A 12,500-nucleotide genomic window follows, 5' to 3' on the forward strand; every position below is an offset into this window, starting at 1 on the left:
TGGCACGGCGTACTAGTACGCGGTAAACACTTGTCAACTAGTAACTACTGTAAGGGGGTTGGTTGGTGTTTCAGTCGTATACAGTTAAATGATTTAATTTACTTCAAATGTGGTTTACGCGAGCTCTGCCTCTTTGCTTTTCTCTGTATTAACAAATTTTCCATGAAAATATAAACAATACCATAATAACTACGTAAACTTACTTTATTACTAGCGTTCCGTTGCCAAGGCAGTCCACACTTGCCTCTAGCCTGCACTCGATCGAAACGTACATGTGTGTACGTCGTCGAGTTTCGTATAGAGAGAGTACGTCAATTTATAAGCACGTCGGCTTTACTACTATCACGTACTCTATCATGTGCTATCTGACACGTGATCACGCTCTCTATGATAAATGAAAGACCAAAGATTGGCAAGACACACACTGCAGTCACAGAACTCTACACAGAGAGAGTTCTGTGTGTAGAGTTCTGTGACTGCGTGCGCTGGCCTTGATTGCTGGGGGACATGATAGGAGCATGTAAGCACAGAATGTTTTGAGATGACGTTTTGTCCCTGCTCAGAGCTAGAGCTCTAAAAACAGCGGTACCCCAGGTACAGCTGTTTGGGGTGGGGGTGGGGGGGGGGGGGGTGGGGGGAACACACAGTACTGGTTGAGGGGGATTCATCTGTCCATAACATTCCTACGTGAGATAATAAGAAACCTATGAAATATGAAAGAGCATGTAATTTTAAGAAATATCCAACGGTTATTTGATGGAAGTTGGTTTTCAAATGGCTGAGATATCCATAAATAGTGATAATAATAAAAGGCAATAGGGCACTGATCCCTTCATTAGGATTTCTTTGCCTCAACTTGTTTTTGGATATCTCAACCATTTCAAAACCTATTTTTATCAAATAAAATGTTGATACCACTAAGAATTGCATGATCTTTGACATCTCATAGATTGTTTTCTGAATATCGAACTAAATTCTCACCTCAACCAGAACAGTACACATATCCTTAATATGGGGTGCAACCATGGACCCTACCACCTTCCGTAGGGAAAAAAAAATAAAAAAATAAAAATCCACAAATGACAAAAACAGCAATCAAATATTTCAAATATCATGGATCACTTCCATTCATTTCCCTGGGAATTCCCCCCCCCCCCCACAAATACCGGTAATTATGAGTAGTATAATTTACAGGCATATGTTGAAAAATTTGTGGTGATTTTTCAGTTCAATCATAATAGTATTCAATGTATTACAATATGTTGTTGACTTTTATTACATTCTATTCTGAGTGTGTGTTGCCTGTGGGAGGTGCACTCGGATAAAGACCTATAGCATGTATTACGCACTTAAGGGTGGTAAACTGCTAATTTTCAACAAAAAGGGGGTGATATCTTAATCAAACCTGTTAAGAGGGGTTATATTTCCTGACAAATAACACAAAATCCTCATTTGCCGGTGTATTTTTTTGGCAAGAAACGTGTTTAGGGGTTACATTTTTATTTTATTTTTTTAATTTATAAACTTTCTTCAGATATCACTGCCATGTCTATAGGCCCTACTGTACAATTTTCAGGGGATTAATTTTCGCAAGTCAGTGCGTCGCAAAATTTCAATATGAACATCTGGCTCATATATATAGCCCATAAATGTAAACACCACAAAATCAAGCCAAGTTATGTATATAGAGGGTATACAGTATCAGATCGGTAAACACAGTAAACACATACAGACTCACTCACATCGAGCTCTTGATTGTCACTCTCTTGGGAGCACTCCAGTCAGTGCTATCAGAATTGCACCCTTTCACAGTCATTCCATTCCTGTCAAGTGGACATATCTCTATTCATTCTCATTCCATTCATTCCTTTTTGTACCTATCATTCTGTGTTTTTACAGGATGATTATGACACAAACATTCCTATGTAGAATTGTATTTAATACGAAATAAACATTAATTAGTTCTTACGTAGTAAAAAATCTGGATAAGACTGATAAGCACTTTATATATTACTGATTTGTTTCTCAATTTTATTATATTGTTTCACAGAAACAATTACCAGTATGTCAAAATATGTGTTAAATTCATATTTACATCCAGTTTTACATGTTTATATACTTGCTTCTTGTTCCATTACATTGTAGTAATGTAATCACTATCTGATTTCAAATAAAATCTTTCAGCAGACTCTGATAGCAAATCTTAAAATGTGGTTATTGTAATAATTGCAAATGCATCATATACAAATAAATAATTAAGTATGAATGACTAAAAAAATATATCAAATGTAAACATCATATACATGCAACAATAAATTAGCAAGAAAATTAGAACATTAATGTATCATCCATAAAATATTTCAGACATTCATGTAAGTTGGTATGAAGATGTATAATTGTAGACAGCAAACAATAGACATGTTTGCAAACTAGATGTGCACATTAGCAACACACTTTCCTCTCAAAAATGATTTATTGTTCAATCTTACCCAGCTATCATGTTAACCCTCGTGAAAATACTAGTACATTAAAGTACTTTGTTTTATATTCACAGGTTATCAAATTCCCCAGGACCATGGAAGAGGTGAGAGAAGCACAAGTGGCTTTCTTTGAGATATCAGGTACGCACTATAAAACAATTTTTTTTTCTTTTTTGCAATTGACTTGAAATTTGGCACATGTGATGGCTGTGATATACAGTTGAACAAACTTCACCATTTTTTTTTTCATGTCAAACATTTTGTTGCCATGGTAACAACATTTTTTTTTGAATGAAAAGCATAGAAATTGCCAATTTACTTGACTTCAGAAATGGCATATGTGATTATCAGTTAGCGAAATATTGTTTAACTATACATTGCTATGAATTCTACTTGGCACATGTGATGGCTGTGACATACAGTTGTAAAAACTTCATCATTTTTTTTTTCATGTCAAACATTTTGTTGCCATGGTAACAACATTCTTTTTTAATGAAAAGCATTGAAATTGCCAATATACTTGACTTCAGAAATGGCATATGTGATTATCAGTTAGTGAAATATACATTTAATCATTGTTTAACAATACATTGCTATGAATTCTACTTTTTTCCAATAAAGAGCACACAAAGTAATTCATGGTTGAGCTACCTCCCTCATTTTTAGGTGGTGGTATTAATCACATTGAGTGATAGTTGTAGTTGGAAATTGTAATTGATACATTAATCATAAATTCAAAATTGGTAACAACTACTGTACATCTTAAAAAGGCAGATTCTCAAAATGTTGAAAGCGTTCTTTTGAGGCTTGACACAAAATTTCAAGATGAACATGTGAAATCACTACCGGTATATAGAGTCGATATATTGCAACAATGCAGCACATCTCATTTACTCTAGGATTCCCACAAGTCGTTGGAGTAGTGGACGGTACCCATGTTCGACTGAATGGAGCACCACTGGGAGAAAGGGAATATGCCTATGTAAACAGGAAGCATTTCCACTCGATAAACGTCCAAATTGTCTGTGCTGCGAACTACAAAATCATTGATCTGGTGGCAAGATGGCCAGGCAGTTCCCATGATAGTCGGATACTGCAGGTAAACTGTGCTTGTCAAAAAAGGTTATACAGACCCTAAGTATAAACCGAGTATTTTCACAGCTCAAATAACCTGGTACAGTTAGGGTTAAATGGAGCCCAAACCCAAAGAGGAATGTGGACTGAGTGAAAACAGCATCCTTAGTAGAACACATCAGTTAAAGTTTTAGGAAATTGGGCAATCCATGCAAAAGTTCTGAATTTGTAAAGTTTTGGTGTTGAAACCGCTGGATGAGGAGACTAATAGAGGTTATGACGTATGAGTGGGCAACAATTAAATCATAAATGAAATATAAAGGGAATTCCACAAAAATTCACTTTGCTAGCATAATGAAAGAGCACTTTAGTAACTGCTTTCAAAAAGCAACGGGGAACCCTTAACATATATGTCAGTATCAAGTTGAAGGAATTATGCGTAATTTCCACGAGAAATCACTGATTTTTATGTCAATGTCCCAATTTCACATTACTATAATAATTATGAAATTTGGACGTTACTACATAAACCACAGTGCGTGATTTTGTATTTGAAAATGGGACATTACTACATAAACCACAGTGCGTGACCTTGTGTTTGAAAATGGGACATTACTACATAAACCAAAGTGCGTGACCTTGTGTTTGTTCCATAAGGGCTAACCCTCCAAACCCCAGTAATTGACATAAAAATCAGTGATTTTTCATGAAAATTACACATTCCATCAATTTGATACTAACATATGTTAAGGGTAACAGTTTTCCCCGTTTCTTTTTGAAAGCAGTTACTAAAGTGCTCTTTCATTATGCTAGCAAAGTGAATTTTTGTGGAATTCCCTTTATATTTCATACTATGTGAAATTGGGACATTACCACATAAACCGCACTGTGTGACCGTGTGTTTGTTCCATAAGAAATAACCTTCTGATATCGAGTCAAATTTGATTTGTTTTAATAAAGCAAAACAATAGTTTAAAAAAGCATCACATTCTAAATATTGGCCTGTCAAAAGACAGAAATGTGGGTGTAATTGATGTGATTTTGTGGTAAAATGTCAAAGGCTCCGCCTTCAACCCTCTATAAGGGCCCAGGCAAGCAAAGTGAACATGCCCCGGAATATGCACCGTATGAGCCAACAAAACATTTTTCCCCTTTGTATACAGAACAGCGTCCTTGGGAGGTGTTTTGAGGGCTTAAAATTGCACGGACTACTCCTGGGAGATTCCGGGTATGCGCTGAGACCATGGATCATGACACCAGTGCTGAATCCAACGACTCCTGCAGAGAATGCCTACAACCGGTTAGCATGCATAAATTATTAGTTTGTTTGTATTGTTTTTTTTTTTATGAAAATGGCATAGTCATTATCTTGATTCCTATATTATTTAACAGTGGAGGATTGCCATTAATCAGTATGCAACTCTGAGATATCCCTTGTAATGAAAATGTCCTTTTTAAGCCATTTTCTTTGCCCTTCTTAACCCGTTCCTTCCGCAATTCTCTGAGTGCCTTTAATGCCCCCAAACGAGATTCTTTTTGCCCGTCGACGAAGAGGCAGACAGGTTGGTAATCCAGCTGTGTGAAGGCAGTCAAGCGGTACATTGTATCCCCCTTTCCACGGTCAACTACATGTGCCAGTGAACAATAGAAATATCGATCGGGTGCGAGGTATGAACAGAGCGTGCGCTGATGTTCTACACAAAACCAGGTACCTGAATGAGGTGACTGTGGATCAGCGAACCCACATATCTAACTGATCTCAACCTCGATCGCTATGTACATGTTCGTACAAGTTTACAGCAGAACAAGCAAAAAAATAAATCAGGAAAAGGTACGTAGTACTGTGAAACACGCAATTTTCAAACAGAAATAGAACAAATGCTGATAGAATAAACTCTGATCTTTTTTTAACACCCACTTTTCAGAGCATTACAACACAAAGAAACATGAATTTAGGCCACTAAAGCAGGCACTCCTGTCTTCATTTTGGGAAACCAGGTTCCCGTATATCAGTTGCTCCTAAAGAACGGGTTAACCCATTCTGTCTGCCATTTCTATCAGTCAGAGTGCATGATATGAAGCAATACCCTGCAGGTGAAAATGGCATTCCATATTGCAAAATATAACATAATGTAAAAACACTGAATTGCAGTCAAGATGTGTCATGATAATTATGCAAAGACTTGGTGTCAAGAAATTGTCTTTTGTTTGCTGAATGGCTTTCTTTTCAGAGCACATGCTTCAACAAGGGTCATAATAGAGCAAGTTAATGGCCAGTTAAAGCATAAATTTCGGTGCCTCCTGCATGGGATGCAGATGACCCCAAAGCGAGCTGGAAGAGTCGTGACAGCATGCGCCATCCTACATAATCTTAGCAAGACATGGAGGCAGCCCGAGGTTGATGGTGAACTGGATGACGCCCACCATGTTCCTGTTGACCCACCTGTGGGAGGAAATCCACATACTGGGCTGGCCATCAGAACAGCTATCATTGCAAACTACTTTAGTGAGTCATAATTGCGTATACATTTTTTATTTCTGTTCTCGAGGTTTGGATGTTGCTGAAATAATTGCTCCCCTTAACTAAAATTTTCAGTGTAAAGAAGTCATATGTAGGATGGAAATTGAACAATGCCTATGAAACTATTTACAAATATTTAACAAATTACAGCATAAATAGCAAACCAGCTAATCACTCTTCACCATAAACGTAATGACAAGCTACTGCAAGAAGCTTCTCCAAAACCTCAAGCTTCCTCTCCTCAATGGCAAGAAGACGCTCCTCATAACTCGATGATTCTCGATCCTTCTCGATCCTCCTTGGTCCTTGATCCATCGTAGTCTTCCTCTTCACTCCCGTTTTCTTCTTTTCCATGATCACCTCCACTGGCTCCACGTCAGCCGATGTGCCTGCCCTGTTCTCTTCTTCTTCCTCTGGTTCTTCCACTTCTTTATCTTCCTCCACATATGTCTCCTGAGGCCCCATCCCATGTAGCAGTCCACATGCAATGGTGTTCTCTGAAGCCTGTAAAAAGAATTATGAAAACAAAAGAGATGAGCCAGTTATGGAACCACTGATAAACATACATATTCATAACTAAATAGTAGAAATTTGAAGCACTTGTAAATGTACGATGGGAGGTTCCACTGTTCCACGTATACATTTCATGGAAGTTTATTTTATTACACTGCCGTAAGGCAAACCTGTTGTTGATAAAGCTGTGTTAAAATGAAGACATTAGAAAATCTATCTTTCGATTAGAATATAATCTTGCTGCTGTTTTACTGTTCCCTCTGTGTTGCTATGTAGATTGAGTGCAACAGACTGCAATTTCAACGGCAACAACGACTCACCTGTGAAGCCTGGCTGAGTAGACTTATAGGAACCCCTGACTCCTCCTCCTCATCTGCAAATCCTTCCACACTCTCCTCAACCAGGGCATCCAGCACCAATTCCCATTTCTCAACCCTTTCTACAGGGGGTCCACCACCTAGGATAAATCGGACAAAATTAGCAAAAAGATCGAAATTAATGTCGAGTGCTATAAACTTTTGTAGGTCAATGAACGCAATGGCTGCCTTTTCGAATTGGTCATATGAAAATAATTTACATAAAATGCAAATTAACGGTAACTGTAAGAGTACATTCATAACAACAATACTCACATTGGCATAATGCACGTTTTGCATATGGAAACGCAGGGTTGAGGGGGTAACTTTGGGCGCCTCCCGAGGGGCCGCTTTAAATGTGCACCCCTTTTTACCATAGAAGTATTGTAAAGCAATGTCTCCTGTATTGATTACATTGCATTTCTTGGAAACAGCAGTACCCTTGCTATAAGGCACGATCAAATTTTGACAGCATGTACGTTTGTAACATATATTTTCATGTTATATGATACTATATGTTTTCTCTATTGCCAAGAGGATAAAGGGCATTTTAGGGTCACATGCCACAGGATCGCCCTTCAATAAGCACCCTTGTTATTGTGTAGATCTTGTAAAGCAAATCTTCTTCTATCATTTTCATGACTTTTCATTTATATGAGTGTATTTGCCGTATTGCCGGACCTACTTTTAAAACCATTCTCGCTAGAACAACTGCATTTGCGTTGCTAATATCCATATTTTGTAATTAAGGGTGTGAGTGTAGGTGTAAATTTAGACGCCTCCCCAGAGATTACCTTTGAATGTTCACCTTTTTGACAATGTAGTTATTGTAGAGCAATGTTTCCTCTTAATTAGTTGCATCTTATGGAAACAAAAGTGCCTTTGCTATTCGGCATGATGGAATTTTGAAAACTTGTATGTCTGGAACATATATTCGCGTTATATGATATCATATGTTTTCTATATTGCCGTGAGGGTGGAATCTTTTTTGGCACATCCCACAGGGTTGCCTTTTAATGCGCACCCTCTTCACTTTATAGATCTTGTAAAGTTAAGTCTCTTCTATCATTTCCACTTGTCATCGATGTGTGTTGCCGGGACTATACTTTTAAAACCTTTCACGCTAGAAGAAAGGTATTTCCATTGCTAATATCTGTGTTTATGTTGGGTGATGACTTTCCCAGTGCGAATTCGCAGTGCGAAAGAATAAATTCTTTCACCCCCTACTTCTTCTTGCGTGGTCTCGAATCTTTTGGCGTATTGAGTACATCCTGACGTGACACAATCACCCCAAGACCAGACTACGACAATAATATTAATGAGATAGAAGTATTTTTCTACATTATATTGAATACAATTGTAATACTTAAATTCCAATAATATAATGTAAGCATGGAAGCATTAAAGGACAAGTTCACCTTCATAGACATGTGGATTGAGTGAATGCAGCAATATTAGTAGAACACATCAGTGAAAGTTTAGAGAAAATCGGACAATCCATTCAAAAGTTATGAATTTTTAAAGTATCTGCGTAGTCACTGCTGGATGAGAAGACCAACATAGTGTATGATGTCATATGCGTACAATTATAAAGAAAATAAGAAGAGAATTTCACAAAACTTTACTTTTTGAATTAAGTGCACATTTCTTCGACTTGTTAATGACATATGTTAAGGGTAATATTATTCCCCCGGCCTTCTGAAATAGAGAAGTCATGTGCTCTTTTGTTATGTGAGAAAAGTGAGAATATGTTGAATTTTCTTTATTCTTTCTTTATATCGTTGTACTCCTGTGACATTACAAGCTATAGTAGTCTTCTCATCCAGCCTTGAGTAAGCAGAAACTTCAAAAATTCATAACTTCTGAATGGATTGTCCGATTTTCATCAAACTCTCAATGCTGTACTCTACTAATATTGCTGCATTCACTCAACCCACATATCTAAGAAGGTGACCTTTTCCTTTAAGCACACTAATTTTCACAGATTTTGTGCTGTTTTGTTGAGTGCAAATGTGAAAAAAAATTGTGCCTTTTCATTTTTTGAGTAGGTTGATAGTACAATATATAGCATGATCTAGTGCTGTTCCAGTCAAATTATGTCATCGTAATTGTTTGCACTAGTCATACCAGTAGCAAGTTTACGATATATTTCACTTTTGATTTCAAATAATCCAAATGGAAATTGTGAGAATTGGTTGCTTTATTTATCAAGTTTATGAAGTTGGCTGACCACAGCCACTCTGGTGGATTTAGTGCACTAACATCCGGAGAATTCAGGCAAAGTTGTGCTGCTGGTAGTGGTCCATGAAGTATTATGGTAAATTAATTTGCATAATCACAGCATTCTTAAAAAATCTTCCAATGCTCCTATCTTTAAAAGAATACAGTAATTATTTAGTGATGTTCTTGTTATATATTCAAGATGATAGACTGTCTACTTCAAATTAATATAATATATACTTGGATTTGATAGTAAGGTAGTATTATTATTATACACTAGTTCACTAACATACTGTAGCATTGTTAAAGCGCCAGCTATGTCAAGACGTGGTCATTCAGAGGAGAACCAACATGGCTGAACAAAGAGACAGGCCTATGTGGGTGTTGTGCCCATAAAGCAGGGCTGCCAAAAATAAAATTGGAAACCAGTTGAGAGTGAGACTCCCATAGGCAAATACTTTAATTTAGGAGTCAAAATGAGTGAGATCAAAAGAAATGCATGCAAATGAAATAAAGTTTCAGGTTAAGAAAGGACCAAAATGAGTGGGTCTCACTCTCAATGATTGAGAGTTGGCAGCCCTGCCTAAAGGCATGTGTCTTGATTTCCTTTGACTGTGTCGCGTGCATGAGAATGATTGCTACACATACCAGTCCGGAACTTCAGGTCCCTGTACTTTCGGGCCTTGGACGACATTTCGGTCCATGTCAGGCGAAGGTCCTTCGCTGTCCGTCCCCTTGGTAGCCCCTGTGCTTCCAGCTCATCCAGAGCATTTTGCCATGTAGCATCCTTCCTCTTCTTTACCTACATTATATCAAAAAAGAGATAATTTTAAGGTTGACAGTCATTATTGTACAAAAATGAAGATACATATTTCTCTTTTTAGAACTGTTTGCATTAAATGAAAATGTCCTTTCTCACACTTTCTTAAGGGATCACTTTCAATAAGCCTTCTTTGCATGTGCTTCTCATGATTCCACCAATATTATATTTGACACCATGTATTTTTGTTTGTTAGTTTGTTTGATTTTAATTGAAAGTTTGTAAACTATCTATGAAAAAGGAAATAAATGAAATGAAATGAAATGTACTGAAATAATTCCACATTCCTTTTTCTGCAATACCTCAATATTTTCTTTGTAAATATAAGGCATTACCAGTAAATAATTTCTGAATATTTTCATAAGATGTAAAACTCTGTTATCATTCATCACATCACTGGCATAATTGCCATTTGCGTAACATGGAATGAAATATGATACATAACTAAGTTTGAAACATATCTATGTAAAGACAGAGACAGTGTCATCCTCACTTACTTTGTCGGCACAATGGCCCGCCTTCCCGAAAAGATCCCCTTTTTTTCTTTTAACGAATGATGACAGGAAAGAAACCTGTTGTAACGTGAGGTTTGGCCTCCGCTTTACCATTTTCTCCCTTTTCCCACCGGTATTTGATGCTAGTTCACTGAAATGTAATGTGAAAGAAAAGGAAAAGTCTTCAAGGTTATTACAAGTGCAGCATTGCTAAGAAATTGAGTTTACAGGTACAAGCTTTGTTACGAATAGCTTAATATAATGATGATTACATAACAGAGCAAACCCTTGTGCATTCTGTGTTTCTTGATTGTGGGAACTGTGCATTTGGCAGACACTTATAAGGGCACATGGGTTTGAAAGGTTAATTGCAAGTGATGGATGCAAGGTAATGAAAGATGGGGGTGAAAGTAAATACAGATTGATGTGCATGTGAGAAGGATAAGGTGTTACCTCTGAGAAATAGACAAACCTACATCCATGACCGTAAATGAGAATAAGTGGTCAACCACTTATACAGTATGCAATCAAAACTCACCTGTCATTTTTACAATCTCTGTTTTCCTTTGGTTTTCTTTTATTTTGTTTTGTTGTTGTCTTGGTTATTGCTTGTTCGTTTGTTTGTTTGTTTTTTTGTTTTGGTTTTACTTAGCTTGTCAGGTGGTGGGAATATGACCAGAAAACACTGGACCTAGCCCTATAAGGCCCATATGCAGGTGTTTTGTTTTCTTTTTTTCCTGCTCAGTTGCTCAACAATATGTTGTTTTCTTCAGTCCGTGTGTCTGTGCATGTATACACATTTCACAGTGGCATAGGAGTGTGCAACTGCCTGGATGTATAGGGCCTATTTACAAAGTGCCAGTAAAAATCTGCATACTACAGAACACGTACTTGTTCATGGATGGTTGCTTTAAGAATTTACGTCGGTTGATTATCTACTTGTGAATTCAATTTCATTGTGATTGTAAGACTGCACTTTTATGTTCATGGTCACAGCATAATCAGTGATTATTGAGTTAGGACTTTAATGTTGTTTCTACCGGCCTGTACGTACTCTAGCTGGATTTCATGATGTATTGGATCAGTGAGTTCAAACAAAGATAGCAACTAGTGCATACTGTAATCTTTGTGTGGAAATCTATTTTTGTAGTTCATATAAAACAACTATCATCAGCTGCCCGTCAGTCAATAAGAAGTGGAACACTTTGATTGCGATCGTCTATCTCAATGATGTCCAGTTCATCGGTTGTGATAAGTGGAATAGCGTGCGATTACAGCCAGGCACTTAACTGACATATTAATAACATACATTGTTACATACTAGGAGTCAAGCTCTGAATAGGGAATGTGCTAACTATACACACCCCCGTCGCTGTACGTAGGTACGTAGCGACAGCATACTTACAGCATCTGGTCGGGCTACGAATGTGCATTTGGTCTATATGTAATATGCTGTCATAATTTTGTTACCACTTAGGGTAATTGGAAAGTTATATAGTATGCAGTGACAAGCAATTCAACATGTCATTACTAGTTTGCTTGCCTATTCTTTATTAAGTTATATATGGTGACTGGTTAATGTCTAACATGTTAGTACTATTGCTTTAAATAGTAGGGGTCTACAGCTGCATTCCCTACTGAGATCAAGTCTGTCGACAATACTAATCAATAGAGAGAAGGAAGGCTAACTGGTTGTAATCCATTTCATTGATTGCTTTAGCATGTTTGTATGTCACTGCCATGCTACAAGAGGTGACAATCAATGAAATGGATCAGCCTCACCCAGGAGCATGAGCAGCTAACGTTACGGCCTACGCGCCTTGTTCTTGACCGATGAAATCTCGTCTCTACCTCGATAAACTTCACTTTTTCATTAATGACATTCGCTGGTCAGTTCCTCTCGACTTACAAGCAAATGTCAGTAATAAAAAAGTGAAATTCACCGAGGAAAAGACGAGATTTCATCGGTCAAAGCTACATCGTACGCCGTACGCAGGCTCCCCTTTCCCACCCTCATCCTCA

At 37.4% G+C, this 12,500-nt stretch overlaps 2 protein-coding genes across 3 annotated transcripts in view; one reads left to right on the plus strand and one right to left on the minus strand.

Annotated features, from left to right (window-relative positions):
• The first annotated feature begins 2,552 nt into the window (after window positions 1-2,552).
• On the plus strand, window positions 2,553-7,367 carry LOC140246218 (putative nuclease HARBI1). Of its 2 annotated transcripts, XM_072325667.1 has the most exons (5): window positions 2,553-2,621; window positions 3,380-3,579; window positions 4,718-4,854; window positions 5,786-6,060; window positions 6,865-7,367. In XM_072325667.1, exons 1-5 carry the CDS (start codon window positions 2,576-2,578, stop codon window positions 6,867-6,869), a joined length of 663 nt encoding a protein of 220 aa, XP_072181768.1. In that variant the 5' UTR covers window positions 2,553-2,575; the 3' UTR covers window positions 6,870-7,367. The 2 variants fall into 2 exon arrangements, with proteins under 2 accessions (XP_072181768.1, XP_072181769.1); XM_072325668.1 differs by lacking the exon at window positions 2,553-2,621 and having other exon boundaries at window positions 3,355-3,579.
• Window positions 6,077-12,500, minus strand: part of LOC140246217 (uncharacterized) — a 6,794-nt gene continuing 370 nt past the window's right edge. Inside the window, exons 2-5 of the mRNA XM_072325665.1 lie at window positions 10,482-10,629; window positions 9,813-9,966; window positions 6,909-7,045; window positions 6,077-6,579 (exon numbers count right to left, since the gene is read on the minus strand). Coding sequence (XP_072181766.1) covers window positions 6,247-6,579; window positions 6,909-7,045; window positions 9,813-9,966; window positions 10,482-10,629 — 772 coding nt within the window. The 3' untranslated portion in view covers window positions 6,077-6,246. The remainder of the gene's footprint in view (window positions 6,580-6,908; window positions 7,046-9,812; window positions 9,967-10,481; window positions 10,630-12,500) is intronic.

The sequence above is a fragment of the Diadema setosum genome, chromosome 2 (genome assembly GCF_964275005.1).
Source record: "Diadema setosum chromosome 2, eeDiaSeto1, whole genome shotgun sequence".
NCBI lineage: Eukaryota > Metazoa > Echinodermata > Echinoidea > Diadematoida > Diadematidae > Diadema > Diadema setosum.